Genomic DNA, 16,049 nt, shown 5'->3' with positions numbered 1-16,049 from the left:
CAAACATAGGTGATTACTTAAGTTGATTCCAGCCCATAAGCAATCAGGAAGGACTGGGAAACCTCCTACGATCAGAGCAGTCCTATCCTCCTCTGCAGTTTTCTCTACCCACACAAAGCCAACACTATCCCCCCTTTAAAGCATTTCATTCATCTCTCTGGCCACATCTTGGGTGGCGGAGCGCTTCCACCGTGTTTTGGTATCCTCCATTTCTTCCAGATCCTTCGGGGTGTTTTCCACAGGGTCGGTGGCATCCATCTCTTCTGACGCTACTCCTGCCTCGAGTCCTCTTTTAACAGCCTTCAGGAAAGAGAACATAAGTCGGAAACGGTAAGATAAACAGGGCTGCTTCTTCTTAGACAAGGTGGTAGTGGGGTCCTCTCGTCACCCCCAGACGTCAGTAGCATCGGAAAGGATCCCTAAATAAAGTCCTCGACCGCTCCGCCCAGAAACACCAAGGGCCCCGGAGCGCAGGCGCCCCAGGGCCCCGCCCCCGGTCCAGAGGCTCGGCCCCTATTGGCCCAGAGGCCGGGGGTGGACCGCCCCAGTGGCTGAACAGGGGGTGATCATGTGATTCGCGGGGGCGGGGCTGCGCCGGCCGCTTCCCAGTCAGGCTGAAAGGGCTCGGGTAGCCGGCCTTGTCGGCCCTTAAAGAGCCCCCTGGATGGCCTGGCCTCAACTGCCCTCGCCGAGCCACGCAAAGGGGGCTGCTTCTGGTTCTCGTCGGCCTCCCAGGTTGGCTTTCCTTCTTTTCCCGAAGGTGGGACCTTAGGTTTACCGCCCGGAGCCTGCGGCCGCCGGGAAACCCAAACCCGAGTGTCCGGAGAGTAACCGGAAGTGCCGTCCCAGGCGGAGGGGCGGCGTCGGCTGCTGCCTTGGTAAGCGCGGCCCGCGGGGCCTGGGAGGGGCATGGCCTGCGGGGCCCAGGGATCGGGGGAGGGGATCTGCGGGACCCGAGACCCCCTCGGCCTCCGCCTGGTAGGAGCAGCCTCTGGTCCTCGCAACAGAGCAGGGTCTGGGACCCCCCCGACGGCGACTGAAAGGAGGTCAATGAAAAGTTGAAGGAAGAGAAGCTTAGTACTATCGTTCCTGGAGATAATAGTAAACACTGCCAGGCACTTTTCTAAGTGATCTAAGTGTATCTTTCACTTTGGGGGAAAAAAAAAAACAAGGACGTTGAATGTTCTCCACCCACCGCCCACCCCTATCTTTAAGGCAGAGATTGGTCATGTTGCATCGAATCTGTATGCAGAAAAATCTGGTTTGTTTAATCATTCCATAACCATTTTTGGAAACCGGCATTATATATAGCTTTGTATCATATGCACTTATCAACTGCATCTTGAGGTTTATAGTGGTAGAAGAATGGGTCATTGAACTCAGAAGTTGAGGTAAAAATTGAAACAAGTACAACAGGACTCAGGGCTTTATTATGAAGTTAAGGTTAGTCATTACCCAGAAGGATTCTCGATGTTTTGTCTAGAGCTGTTTGGGAAGGAACTGATGGCTACCAGTGGCAGGTGCTTCTTGCAGGAGAAAATAGAATGTAAGGAAAGGTGGGAAGAGGTAAGTTACGGTTGAAAGATACTGACCAGACTGGGGAGTAAATGGAACCAATTTTTAGATGTTCAAGCCTCAGAAAAGTTATAAATTTCACAAAAATTATAAATTTCTACATTATTGATTTTTTTTTCTTCTAGGAGAGGGAAGAATTGAGTGTTGTGAATAGTTATGGACTAGAGACCTTTTGGAGCCAAAAGGAAGATAGTCTTGAGTCTTTGTTGTTATGGTAAGTAACATACCAGGCTGTATGTTTCTATATAAACAGTGGATTTTTGAGGCCTGAGGAGAGGGAAACTGGGGGAGACAAGGCGGAATGGGAGAAGATACATGGAAAGAAGATACATGACCCTTTCTTAGCTCCTGAGATAGCAGAGTGCTAAAACCAGTGCTGTCCTACCAATTTAAGTGTATTTTCTACTCCTTTTCAACAGGCTTATTCACAATAGGCTTTTAGTAATTCCTTTGTGATTGATTTGCAGCCCCCAAAAGGCAGTATGCCCAATGCTTAAGCAGGCCCTGGAGTCAGAAGATGGAGATTTAGATACTGGCTCTGCTACTTACTAGCTGTGAGTTCTTACATAGTTATTTAACTGCCCTGAGCATCAGGTTTTCTATCTGTAAGGCACAAACGTTGGTATTCATACCTATTTTACAATCTTGGGAAGATTAAATGAGATAATCCATGTAATTAATGAAAAATAAATGAGGTAATCCCTAGCCTGGGACCTGATACAGTAAGCATTATCTAGTTTTTTAGATAACACTTTATCAACTTTATCTGCCTGTCACGTACATCCTTTAACTATAAGGATAGCCTTGAGCTTTGAAGTTCTGTACTCAACCTGTCTGCCTATTCTGTGCACTCTGACCCTAGCCATGGAAGAGAGAACCAGTCTTTTCCTAGGAAGAGGTAAGAGAAACCTCTTAGCGAAGGGTACCCTGAAGCTAAGACTTGAAGGATATATTTGGGTTTACCAGATGCACCAGCCAGGGCTACTAGCCTAGCCTGTTATATTGATGCTGAGGCTTAGAGGATGATGGCTCTTTTTTGGTTCTGATATTCATTCATATTTTTCATTCATTCAACAAATGTATTCTAGACGCTAGGAATATTGCAGTGAACAAAAGACTAAGTCCTAAGTTATATAACTAAGTTATATTCTAGTAGGAGAGAGAAACAAGTTAACAAATATAAGATATATACCACAAAGTTGGATGATGATAAGTGCTATGAAGAGAAATATTGTAAAACAGGCTAAGGGGACATCGCTATTTTAGATGAAGTAGTCAGGGTGTGCCTCTTTTTAAGGAAATAATTTTCAGTCAGAGACTTGATCAAATAAAGGAGCAAGCTACTTGGGAGAAGGGCATTCTAGGCAGAAGGAGCAAGTGTAAAGATTCTGATGTGTTGTGTGAGGCTGAAGGTAGGGGGAGGTACCGCATTATGTAGCGCAGTGAAAACTTTAGGTTTTATTCTTAGAGTGGTAGGAAGCAGTTATAGTATTTTGAACTAGGGAAGTGTCATGGATTACTTTAAATTTTGACAGCCAGACTGTATTTTATCTTCTAGGTGCTGACCTCTAAAAGTCTTCCTTATTTTTAATTTTTTCCTTATTTTTAATTTTTTTCCTTGGTGCCCTACAGTTGATTGGCTATTTAGGGCAAATATGATACCCTCGGCTGATAAAATTAGGGAATATTTTAATTCATTTAACCATGCTCAGAATCATTTATTTCCACTCTACTCTCTCTCCTTTTGACCTTAACAGTAATACACATTTTAAAAGACAAAACTCCCATACAGCCACCATCTTAGAGTAGCTGTTTGTCTGTATGGATGCATATCTTTACTTAGTTGTGATTCTAAAGTCTTCCTTTTCCTCCTAGCATTTCTCCATAAATGTTTTTCTGTTTTTTGCTTAATCTTCGTATTAATCATTAACTGATTATTATTTATTATTTAGTTAACTATTTTAAATGGTTTTGAACAAGGCTTTGCATAAGAGACAGGCACAGAGGATGAGCTCAGGAAATGTTAGTGTTTTTGTGTCTGTGAAGATGGAATTAAGAAAATAATAGAACCTACCATTTATTGAGCATCTGTTGAGATCCAGGCATTGAGCCACGTCCTTTACTGACAGTGTCTCAGTTCCCATGGCAACTCCTTAAGACATGTAATGATATCTTACTTATTTTATCGAAATTGAAGTTTGAAGCTGAAGGAAGTAACTTACCCAAGTTCTCATAGCTACAAAAAGCACAGTGGGAATTTGAGCCAAAATCTGATTCCAGAGTTTGAACGTTCAGCTTTAACTATCACAATATACTAACTCTCAGCTCCCATGTTCTTTTTTTTTTTAATATATATATATATATATTTTTTTTTTTAATTTGTTTATTTTTGGCTGCATCGGGTCTTCGTTGCTGCACGCTGGCCTTCTCCAGCTGCAGCGAGCGGGGTCTGCTCTTCACTGTGGTGCGCAGGCTTCTCATTGCGGTGGCTTCTCCTGTTGCGGAGCACAGGCTCTAGGCGTGCAGGTTTCAGTGGTTGTGGCACGCGGGCTCAGTAGTTGTGGCTCGCAGGCTCTAGAGCACAGGCTCAGTAGTGGCGCACAGACCCATGTCCCCTGCATTGGCAGGTGGACTCTTAACCACTGCACCACCAGGGAAGCCCTCAGCTCCCATGTTTTTAAAAAACAAAATAAGATACATTTAAATTTTGAAGTAATTTCAGATTTACAAAAAAAGTTGTAAAATAATATAAAGAATACCCATACACCCTTCACCTGCAGTCCCTAAATGTTTACATTTTACTATGTTTGTTTTATGAGTCTGTCTATACTAATTTCTCTATACATACATGTACCTATATGTACATTTTTTCTGAACCTTTTGAGAGTAAGTTATAGACATAATACCTCATCTCAAACTATGAGAGAATTAAGCCCTAAAGTCCTAAGACATGGTAAGCCCTGAAGTAATAGGTTTGCAATGAATTAACTTCTCTCCCATGTGTGTTCAGTGCTACTAGCTACATGCCATCCTTGGGAGAATTTAAAAAATAGTTACTCAAGTCATTTTCTGTAGGGCTTCGTTCTTTGCCAGAACTCTAGTTGAGAAAGCCTGTCCTAAATACTCAATTGTTTATTCCCTGAAGACAAGGCTATTCTCTTATATTATCATTACAGTTATCACAGTCAAAAAATTAACATTCATATAATACTGTTATCTGATTGCCAGACATTGTTGGAGTTTAGCCAATTGTTCCACTAACGTCCTTTGTAGGAAAAGAAAAATAAGTTTTTTTTGTTGTCCAGGATCCATTCCACCATCACCCATTTCATTTAATTGTCATGTCTTTATTGTGGAACATATCCTCAGACTTTGTCTTTAGACTTTTTTTTTTTTTTAAGTTTAGGCCATTTATTTGGCAGAATTTTCCTCAATTTGGGTTTGTCTGATGTTTCCTCATGATTAGATTCAGGTTATACATTTTTGGCAAGATAGCACAGAAGTGATGTTCTGTTCTTTGCATCATATTAGGAGGCAACTATATATCTTGTTACTGGTGGTGTTAACTCTGATCATTTGGTTAAGGTGGTGTCTTCCAGGTTTCTAAACTGTGAAGTTACTTTTTTTATCTTTCTAATTATTAAATATCTAGTGGGGAGATATATTCAGATTGTGTAAATATCCTGATTCTCATAAAACTTTCATCCACTATATTTTTGTATTTTCGCCTGAAACAGTTGTTACTCTTCATTGGACATGTGATGTTTTTAATTCCATCATTTATTCTACATTTAATTGTTGGCTTTTTTAATATAAGAAAAACCTATTCCTTCTCACTCACTATTTATTCACTTTTTTTTTTGATAAATAAAACCAAATGTTTATTTACACCAAAGAATTCCAACACTGGATCTTTCTCATATGAAGGACAAAGTATTATATATATACAGACAGCAAGGGGTGGCAGGGCTGTAACAGGAGAGTTTAGTTTTCCCACAATTACAGTTCTACCATTTCAGTTTCACTGAAGATAGTGGCTCTGCTTCTACCTCTCAGGTACATTTACAAGACTGAGGGGCAGGTCTTCTCAATGGATGGCATGTGAGGGAAGGGGAAGGTAGGAAAAGAAGGTAGAAAGCTTAAAATAAAATGCAGTGACCACATCTCTCATTAGCTCTTCAAGAGTTGCTAGCATGAAACCAACATAGACAATGTTTTTTTTTTTGTAAAACGCAGTAATTATACCCAGTAACTAACTGAATTCAAAAGGGCCAAGTCAAAGAAAACTGAAAAAGATTTTGCCTTCCCCCTCCTACCAGCTATAGAGCATGTTGGGAGATGAAAGGGGAGAGGACCGAGGTAAGGAGCCTGGGAGGGACGGTATTAAAGTTTTAAACTGAACTGAAACTAAATTATAAGTGAGCTGCATTTAGGTTAGGTCAGTAAGACATGATTCATACTGAACAGACGTTTTCAGGACCTGTCTGCACTTTGGGTAGATTTTCAGCATCTCAGTGTAACTAAGACATATTTCCACTAGATTCACCAGTATAACTCCACTGAAGCACTTTTGGAGTAAAGTGATATAAGTGACTAGCAGTACACTGCTCTTATAGGTTGGGTCCTTCCTTCTTCCTTCCTTCCCACCTCCCTTCAAGAAGCTACATTTTTGTAACCTCTGGAGGAGAGCATGAACTACAAACCCCTCAAAGTGTGAGATGGTAGGGGAGCAATGGTGGGCATGGGAAGAAATCTCCACCCAAACGCAGCAGCCAGAATTGAGGCTGGTTTATCTTTGTTCTTTAGTGATGAGGAACTGAATTTGGAAGGGGAGAAAAAAATTTGTCCGTGAAATGTTCCACCTGCAGATAATTTTTCAGGGAATCCCCTGAGTTATGAAAAGTTCGAGTTAAAAAAAAAGAAAGAGAAAAAAAGGAATACAAGCTATTATAATTTTTTTTTTTATGACTGAACTACTATAAATCCACAAGCAACGGTTCAGACACGGTGCTTCTGAAGTATTTCACTCCTCCCCGCCAGGCGCAAGCTGCATCAAGGGAGTGAGTGGACTCCCCAACCTCTGCTCAGGCATCAGGAGACAGAAGGGGCCATTACTGCTGAGCGCCAGCGGCAGCTGGAACAGGCATCCCGAGGGGGTTGGCAGCAGCAATCACTGGTGAGCCTGCCTGAGGTCTAAGGGGTGAAGGGGTTGGCACTGAAGAAATCCCTGACATCATATTGGTGCTGCTGACAGGCATACTGCCCCCTGGCACGCTAGATGAGCCCATTCGAGTCTGGTCCTTCACAACAGTGTAGAAATAGGGGTGCTCCACGGCCTCTCTTGTGGTGAGCCATGACTGGTGGTCGTACCGCAGCAGCTTGTCCAGGAAATCCAAGGCCTCAGGGCTGACAAGGTGCTGGTTTTCACTGTGGACAAAGCATTCCCATCGCTTACGGGAATGTCTGCCCAAGATATCGTTAAAACATGGATCTAATTGAATGTTGTATTTGTCAATATAGTCATATAAATCTCTGTCCCCAGAACCTTGGCTGTCCTCACCAACTGATCATAATTGTCATGTTCATGGAAAAATGGCTCCTTCCGGAAGATCACACTTGCCAGCATACAACCCAAGCTCCACATAACCAAACTATAATCATACATCTGATAGTCTACAAGTAGCTCAGGACCTTTAAAATATCGGGAAGCAACTCGGACGTTATGTTCTTGGCCAGGATGGTAAAACTCAGCCAAACCCCAGTCTACTAGCCATAGCTTTCTGTGCTCATGATTAATGATGACATTATGGGGCTTTACATCTCTGTTCATAATCCCCATGCTGTGACAATAATCCAGGGCCTTCAGAATCTCATACATGTAAAATCGAATATCATAGTCTGTTAACGTCTGGTACAATTGCTTGAAGTCTGTTGTTTACGTGTTCAAAAACCAAGGCAGGAGTTCGTGACACAGGGTCTTTTACAATGTCTGCCAGTGTGATGATGTTGGGACCGCCTTGCAAATTCTCCAAAATCTTTATTTCACGCTTGATTTTCTTCTTCTTTACTGGCTTGAGAATTTTAACAACAACTTTTTCATTATTTGTGATGTTGATGGCTTCAAATACTTCACTGTATTTACCCCGGCCTAATTTTCTAACCAGCTGGTAGTCATCTTGATTTCCCCATTCCACCACATGTGACTTGTAATCCCAGTACTCTTGGGCTGTGTGTATTAACATCTGTGTAAACTCTGGCCCTGTTTGGCACGGGTCCCGACATGTCAGACAGGTTGGCGGACAAAGTTGGGCTTGACGTTTGGAGAGATGGCAGTCACTGTGTAGAGAGGCAACTGGGGGTAAGAGCTTGTTTCAGAACTGTTTTCTTCAAACTGTGGTGGAAGCTGCAGTGGCGGCGGACGCTCTCCCCTCTCTTCACACAGACAATATGGCGGCGGCGGACTATTTATTCACTTTTTAAATGAGTATGGATTCATGGATTCTTATTGTGTTACTAATTTATCACTATCATTATTTATTTTGATGTTGTTTGTTCCTGATTTGTATAGTGGCAGCCCCTTCAGCCTGGCTCCTGGGTCCTCTTGGCTTATTGTCACCACTTTTTGAGCACTTCCTTATTTTCTGACACAACAAGGTGTTCCAGGTTCATCTTGTGCTTTCTAAACCCTGGAATTAGCCATTTCTCCAGTGAGCCTTGATTCCTTTCAGTGGGAAATGGTGTTTAGAAACCATGCTCTAAGTGCTTGGTGTGCTCATTACTACTGGGATTTCATCGTTTGTGACCTCACAGCCAGACATTAGTAAAAAAAAAAAAAAGTACACACTTTCACACATACACACATTTCTATTTTTTCTGTGTATACTTAAAAACCTTGACCTTGGGCTTTCCTGGTGGCGCAGTGGTTGAGAGTCCGCCTGCCGATGCAGGGGATACGGGTCTGTGCCCCGGTCTGGGAAGATCCCACATGCCGCGGAGCGGCTGGGCCCGTGAGCCATGGCCACTGAGCCTGCGCGTCCGGAGCCTGTGCTCCGACAGGAGAGACCACAACAGTGAGAGGCCTGCGTACCGCGGGGGGGAAAAAAAAAAAAAAAAAAAAAAACGTTGACCTCATACTGATACTTCTAATTCCAGTTAAACACTACACATGCAGAGTTCATTCTAGCCTTTCCCTTTTCTGTGTTTGTAACCCCCTTCGCTGACAGTGAAGCATCTGGGTGCTGTTATATTTATTTATTTGTTCATTCCTAGGCTATACATTAAGTAGTGAACCTTTTCCACTCTGGAGGAAAACTCCTACTAATTAGAGTTCAGTAATTGTTTATAGTCCTTTTTATCTTTAGTTTGAGTTTATATAATCCTAATACTGTATTATAAAGTTATTTGAGTTATTTTTCCCCCTCCTGGGTGATTTCGTTATTAATTTGAAATACAGACTTGTTTGTTTTTATTTGTATTCCATTTTAATTTTTTTCTCCCCCAGCTTTTCTATTTATTTATGTATTTGTTGAATATGTGAAATGTAACAGTTTAAAAAGTAAAAATGTGTGTTTTACAAAAATGTATATACTAACAGAAGTATGACTCTCTTTCCATCTACCCTTTGGTACCAATTTCCTGTCCTTTTGATCCCATTTATACCTACCTTTTGATGATAACCAAACTCATTAGTTTCTTCTTTTCTGAGTTTCTTTTTGGCCAAATGAATAGATACATGTGTAGTTTCTTATTTCTACTTAATTCACAGCTGCTTTCTAAAATTTACGGTTTATCCTAGAAATTGCTCCACATCAATTCATAAAGGTTATCTTCATCCTGTTTTACAGTTACATGGTACCTCATTATATGTGAACATACCTTCTCTGTGCCAGGCACTGTCCCAGGTGCTAGGGAAACAGCAGCAAATGAAATGAACTAAAATCCTTGTCCTTTAGGGGCTTACATTCTATGGAGAAAAATAAAACAGGAAGGGAGAGAAGGAGTGTTGTACGTGTGGGTCAGCTGGGGTGGAGGTGTGTCGTAATTTAAAATAGGATGGTCAGTCAGGCCTTACTGAGACTATGACAGTTTACCAAAGATTTGAGTGAGGTGAGAGAGGGAGCTTTGAAGATCTAAAGGAAGAGCACTTTAGCAGGGAGAGACTACAAGCACAAAGACCTTGAAATGGGAATGGACCTGGCTTGTTTGAACAACAGCAAGGAGGCCAAGGTGACTAGCGTGCAGTACACACGAGAAGAGCAGGGAAGTGTGTCAGAGTGGTAACTAGGAATCAGATTTCCTAGGGACTCCTAGGTTCTAATAGGAGCAGTTTTGGTGGAGTGGTGAGGGTATTTGATTGGAGTATGTTCCAGAAACCTTGGAAGATAAGAATTAAAGACAATAAACAGATTGATTTCTTTTGAGGAATTTTGCTGTAAAGAGAAGCAGAAGTGAGACAATAGCTCGAGCGTGAGGTGGTTGAGAGAAGTTTCTTGTTAGTGCTTTGGTATTAGGAGAGACATAACAGCTAGTTTGCTGACTAGTGTGATCCAGTAGGAAAGAACAAATTGATACTGCAGGAGAGAGGGGATAGAATTGCAGGAGTGATGTCTTTGTGGCAAAAAGGGGTGGAATCCAGTACACCAATGGACAGGTTGTCCTTAGATTGGGCAGGGGAAGTTTGTTATCCGTGGTAACAGAAGGAAAGATGGAGAGTGCATGACCACCTTGGAAGAGGTTGGTTGATGTGGTGGGAGCATGTGGAAGTGTTTTTTTTATGTTTTTGGTTTTTGGCTTCCTTAGATTTTCTCAGTAAAATAGGAAGCAAAGTCATCCTATTTTTTTTTATCAGCAGTAAGTTGGGATTTTTCTTTTTGAGCAAGGTTTGTGCTCATACAACCATATCAAAGCAGACTCTTAGGCCCCTTTACCATAATAATAGTTATTATAATAGCTAACACAGAGTACTTACCATGAGATAGATCGTGATTAATTTATTATTCAACTCGATGTGAGATAATTTCCATCATTAATCAGTTTTATAGATGAGGAAACTATGTACAGAGTGATTAAGTAACTTGCCTGACATCACACAGCTAGGATGATAGTCATAGAAACTTACTTTCTCTCTCTTTGCACTGGGAATTCTAATGATCATTAACCATTTTCTTCCAAACCTTACTATAGAAAGGACTGCACAGATATTCATAGCCCGTTTTGGATTGTTTTCTTCATGAGCAGGCGTACTAATTATTAGGCGTCTTGATTATTCAGTTGAACCAAGGGAAGAGGAGGAATTCTGGTTTTGAGATCACCTGAGTTCATTAAAGAAACAGTTCTTTCTGGTACTTGCCCTGTATGTGTTGCTGATTGGTTTTATACTAGCAAAGAGGAAAAGTAACTGCTTTCAATCCCTGTAAAACCTAGAGCACTTGTGGACTTTGATACAGAAATTCTGCCTTTTCTGCAGCAATTTTAATTTTGAGCATTTTTTCTTAGTTAAAGGAATATAAATAATACTTCTTCTTTGTCTCACAGGGTTGGAAATACCAAGTAAAGAATTAGTATATATGATGCTGGAAACTTGCAGAGAGGAGCTGCCCATGACTGAAAGGCCTAAAACAGATGTATCTTTCAAGTTCTCATCGAGAATATGACTGTGAAGAAAATGATGGGTCAGGAAGACCAGTGGAAAACTCCCTAGGAGAGAGCCATAGAAAATGTACACTTCAGAAGAGAGGTATAATCAGAGAACTCAAAAAAGGAAAATATATCATGTATGCCCTCAGAAGGGTAAAAAGATTTTTATTCATGTGCATGAGATTACTCAAATAGATGATCATATATACCAGTGCCTTGAACGTGAGCAAAACTTCTGTGAAAACTTAGCTCTTATTATGTGTGAGAGAACCCATACAGGGGAGAAACCTTATAGATGTGATATGTGTGAGAAAACCTTCATCCAAAGCTCAGATCTTATTTCACACCAGAGGATCCACAATTATGAGAAACCTTATAAATGTAGCAAATGTGAGAAGAGCTTCTGGCACCACTTAGCCCTTTCAGGACACCAGAGAACACATGCAGGTAAAAAATTCTATACATGTGACATTTGTGGCAAGAATTTTGGTCAGAGCTCTGATCTGCTTGTGCACCAGCGAAGCCATACAGGCGAGAAACCGTATCTATGTAGTGAGTGTGACAAATGCTTCAGCCGAAGTACAAACCTCATAAGACACCGAAGAACTCACACAGGTGAGAAACCATTTAAGTGTCTGGAGTGTGAAAAAGCTTTTAGTGGGAAATCAGATCTTATTAGCCACCAGAGAACTCATACTGGTGAAAGGCCCTACAAATGTAATAAGTGTGAGAAAAGTTACCGACACCGTTCAGCCTTCATTGTTCATAAAAGAGTTCATACTGGGGAGAAGCCCTATAAGTGTGGTGCCTGTGAGAAATGCTTTGGCCAGAAATCAGACCTTATTGTACACCAGAGAGTCCACACAGGTGAGAAGCCGTATAAATGCTTAGAATGTATGCGAAGTTTTACTCGGAGCGCCAACCTAATCAGGCACCAGGCAACTCACACTCACACTTTTAAATGCCTGGAATATGAGAAAAGTTTCAACTGTAGTTCAGACCTTATTGTGCATCAAAGAATTCACATGGAAGAGAAACCACATCAGTGGTCTGCATGTGAGAGTGGCTTCCTCCTGGGCATGGACTTCGTTGCCCAACAGAAAATGAGAACTCAGACAGAGGAGCTGCATTATAAATACGGTGTCTGTGATAAAAGCTTTCACCAGAGCTCAGCACTTCTTCAACATCAGACAGTCCACATCGGTGAAAAACCATATATCTGTGATGTGGGTGAAAAAGGTCTTGAGCTCAGCCCTCCCCATGCATCAGAAGCCTCACAAATGTCTTGACCAGACAAGAAGTTATAATGCCATAAAAAATGTATTTACAGTGTAAGAGAACTCCTTAAGGTGAAGAACTCTAAGCAAATCTCAGACTTTCCTCAGAGCTCAGATTTCACTGGGGACCAGAGAATCTGCAATTGTAGGAAGTTGAGAAATGGTTTGCCCAGAGAGCTGTCCTTACAGAAGCGTATCAGCCACTCCAATGAGAAACCTTACAAATGCTCTGAGTTTGGGAAAACCTTTAGTCCAAGCTTGTATCTGATCACCCACAAGAGGATTCTTACAGGTGGGAAACCTTACAAATTTGGTGAATGTGAGAAAGCTTTCTAGCAATGGCCACCTCTTCTCATTCCAAGAGAATTCACATTGGTGGACAGCATTTTTAATACCCTGTGTCAACAGTGCTTCAGAGAGTGTACACGTTTCATTGGACGTCAGAACACGCCACTGGGAAGAGACCCCCACAAGTGTGAAGAAAGCTTCTAACAGAACTATGACTTTCTTACCTATCAGAGAAGCCATACAGGTGAAAATTTCTATATTTGCCTTGAAGGTGGCAAAAGCATTAGGTGGAGAGCCTTCTTGGGTTTGCACCTCCCCCCCCCCAAAAAAAAAACAATCTGAGGAAAGACCTTATGAATTCTCTGAATGAGAAAAGCTTCTGTCAGTGATCAGTTTTTGTGGTATACTGGGGAACTCAAGTGAAAAACCCTATAAATAACCTTGAGTCTAAAAAAAAGCCTTGCAGGAAATCCCTACCTTATTGCACCCCAAAGAACCTACTCTGCAGATAATTTTGTTCTAGTAAGAGATCTAACTGTGGACTGTGTACATTTAATAGGTATGAGAAGAACTGTTCTAATAGTTAGTTGACTCATACAGTAGAGATGACTTTTAATGAGTCAATATGTAAACTGTTTTTTTTTTAGATACCCAGAAACTTCTTCTGGAAGGAGCTAGGGCAGGTCAGAGTAGGCCTGATGGGAAACTCAGGTAAAGATGCTTTTCTTTTATCTGAACCACTTAATGATTGCTTTACTTTCAGTTTTTAAAATTTGGAACTCCAATAAAGGAAAGGACTGTAACCTTGAGATAGAAGGTGTGGCATGTGTTACTGTTGGGGGAAAGAAGTACATTTACTTTGCCTCTGTCGATTTTGTAAGTCTTGGCTGGAATGGGGACTAGTGTGTTGATAGCAGCATGGGAACCTTTTGCTGGTTGTGAAAAGAACTAAGCAGCTAGGGAGTAGTTATCATAGATCAAAACTCTTCCCAAGGCTTCCCCTTTGGAGGGCCAACCTCATAACGAGGTAGAATACTCAGCTTTTTACTTGTGAGTTGAGGCATACCCTTACAAGTTTCCTTTCCCTAAAATCTTTCAGATTATTACTGGTATTTGCAGTTTCAGCTGTAGAGATTCATTTCTTCTCAACTCAGAGATGCACGTTCCAGGATAATAGTTATGATTTTTGCTAGTACCCATACTTTTGTGACTTCATTTATCATGTTTCTTTCAATGGTAAGATATCCTCATCAGCTCCTTGCAAAATAATTAAGAGAAAGCTGAAAGAAAGATTTAAGCCTGAGTAGGCACAGAGTAAAACACATAATGATGCATTATTAATGGAGAAGCTAGACTTTGATTTTGAGAATCGTGACTCAAAAGCTGGTGTTTTGTGTTTTTTTTCCACTCCATCATCCTGCTGTTTATAGCAAATCAAGCCACATAATGACATGCCTTTCATTTACTTCGATTCTGCCAAGGAAAGAGAATACTTTTTATTCCCAGGGAAAAGACTGCAGTCACCACAATATAAGGTATATATTTCGCTTGTAATGTAGGATTCTAAATGCTAGAAGGGAAAAGTAGTTGGCAGATTCATCAGAGGTTTAAGGATAAACACTTATCTCCAACGTAACAGGATAATTATGATTACCTTTAATATTCTCCAGAAATACTCTAATTAATCCAGGGACCTGTAAGTGGACACTTCTGAGGTTTTTTTTCTTCCCTCCGATTAAACGACATTTAATATAAATACTTAAAACTTCTACAGTATTTGGGACTGTAGGCTTGGTGAATAAGTTTTGAGTCCTCTGGTTTATCTTAGCAAATCCTGAACTCCAGAGAGCGTTGGTGTTCGGACTCATGGCGGTGGCCAACTATTGCACTGCCACCTTGTGTATGGCTCTAAGCTTTGATCCTGATGACTGGTTGTTGACCTTGATAATCTTAGGGTCAGGGGATATAGCTCATAGTGATAATAAGGAATCTGATTCTACGGTGTTTTTTTCTTTCTTCTTTTAGAAAACATGTCCTGGAAGTTTATTTGATCTGATGTATTTTAGTAATTTTCATAAATAGCTCTTATACCATAAAAAGTTGCTCGGTGTGATAAAACACACAAGATGTATTTGTTTCTCTTTGGTGAAAATCATGCCTATCACTAGTATATGTTTGACAATTGTAATTCTTAAAATAGTATTGGGTGTATGGCTTGGTGGTGATGAAAATTAGTCCTTATGGCTACTTGTTAGTCATTAGAGAGAACTTGGAGAAGGGAACAGAGTTTGTATCTTTGGCAGGGCAGTGACTTGCCCCTTCTTTCAACTAATCTTCCTGGTAATTGTCTCTAGTCTTTAAGTAAATTAAGAATGGACCATCCCTCAGACAGAGAACTTTGGGGGTATGAAACAGGTCTGAGGGCTTTTAGCCATGGGGGGAAAAGGTGTTGGTATTACTCATATAGAATAACCTGAGGTTGGAAAGGACCACTTGGGAGCCTGTAACCAAAACTAGAAGGTAACTTCTGGGATGGATGGAGGTTCTCTTGAAACAGTGCCAACCTAAATCTACCTCAGGTAAGTAGTCAGAGTGACTTTTTCTAGATTTCAGACCAAACGAGACACTTGTATTCAGTCAATGTATTCCTATGCTTTAATGTTTTTGTTTTCCCTTAATTCTTAAATAAAAGCATTGTTCTGAAAACTCCCATTTTTGCCTCCACTGTACTAAGAAAAAGCATTTCCCCTACACTTGCATTAGAATAAAGCAGATGTTCAGGAATCCTCTCACAGTGTATGCGTATATCAGACTGTCATAGTGTACACTTTAAATACCTTACAATTTTATTTGTCAGTTATATCTCAGTAAAGCTGGGGGGAAAAGGAATAAAGTGGATATTCATGTGACCCTTTGGCCTGGTGGTGATGATAACCATTGAACCATCTCTAGAATTCCAAGATTTTTTTTTTTTTTCTAAGAATTCCAGGAATTTTTGATGCTAAGGCAAATAATGAATGGAAACCTGGAAGGAATTATTGTCTTTGCTCTGCTGTAGACATTGGATCCTTTTGGAGCCTCCCCATTGCATTACATACGGAGTACAGGGAGGAGTAATAGCTTAAACTGACCGTATTTGGGACTAAAATTCAGAAACAACAAAACTGTCTACACCCTCAAAATAAAGGACAATTTTGAATTTTCAATTCCCAGTGGAATTCATGTATGACTCCAGTTCTACCTCTTGTCACCTTATCATTTGTTGGAGCGGGG

At 40.9% G+C, this 16,049-nt stretch overlaps 1 protein-coding gene and 1 pseudogene across 4 annotated transcripts; one reads left to right on the top strand and one right to left on the bottom strand.

Moving 5' to 3' along the window:
- Window positions 1-588: 588 nt before the first annotated feature.
- On the top strand, window positions 589-15,488 carry ZNF322 (zinc finger protein 322). 4 transcript variants are annotated; one of them, XM_089918464.1, is made up of 4 exons: window positions 589-878; window positions 1,701-1,789; window positions 6,616-6,751; window positions 11,110-15,488. In XM_089918464.1, exon 4 carries the CDS (start codon window positions 11,292-11,294, stop codon window positions 12,498-12,500), a length of 1,209 nt encoding a protein of 402 aa, XP_089774590.1. In that variant the 5' UTR covers window positions 589-878; window positions 1,701-1,789; window positions 6,616-6,751; window positions 11,110-11,291; the 3' UTR covers window positions 12,501-15,488. The 4 variants fall into 4 exon arrangements, with proteins under 4 accessions (XP_089774590.1, XP_022417948.1, XP_089774591.1 ...); XM_022562240.3 differs by lacking the exon at window positions 6,616-6,751; XM_089918465.1 differs by lacking the exons at window positions 1,701-1,789; window positions 6,616-6,751.
- On the bottom strand, window positions 6,583-7,872 carry LOC111168499 (casein kinase II subunit alpha-like; annotated as a pseudogene).
- Window positions 15,489-16,049: the final 561 nt, after the last annotated feature.

Source organism: Delphinapterus leucas, chromosome 10 (assembly GCF_059928025.1).
Source record: "Delphinapterus leucas isolate spDelLeu-1000000601 "Yukka" chromosome 10, BTC_Dleu_Yukka2, whole genome shotgun sequence".
Classification (NCBI taxonomy): Eukaryota; Metazoa; Chordata; class Mammalia; order Artiodactyla; family Monodontidae; genus Delphinapterus; species Delphinapterus leucas.
Note: the sequence above shows the minus strand (reverse complement) of the source record. Positions and strands in the feature narration are given on the sequence as shown.

Excerpts from the sequence above, each read along its gene's own strand:
- ZNF322 (XM_089918465.1), top strand. The coding sequence starts at position 11,292 with ATGTACACTTCAGAAGAGAGGTATAATCAGAGAACTCAAAAAAGGAAA.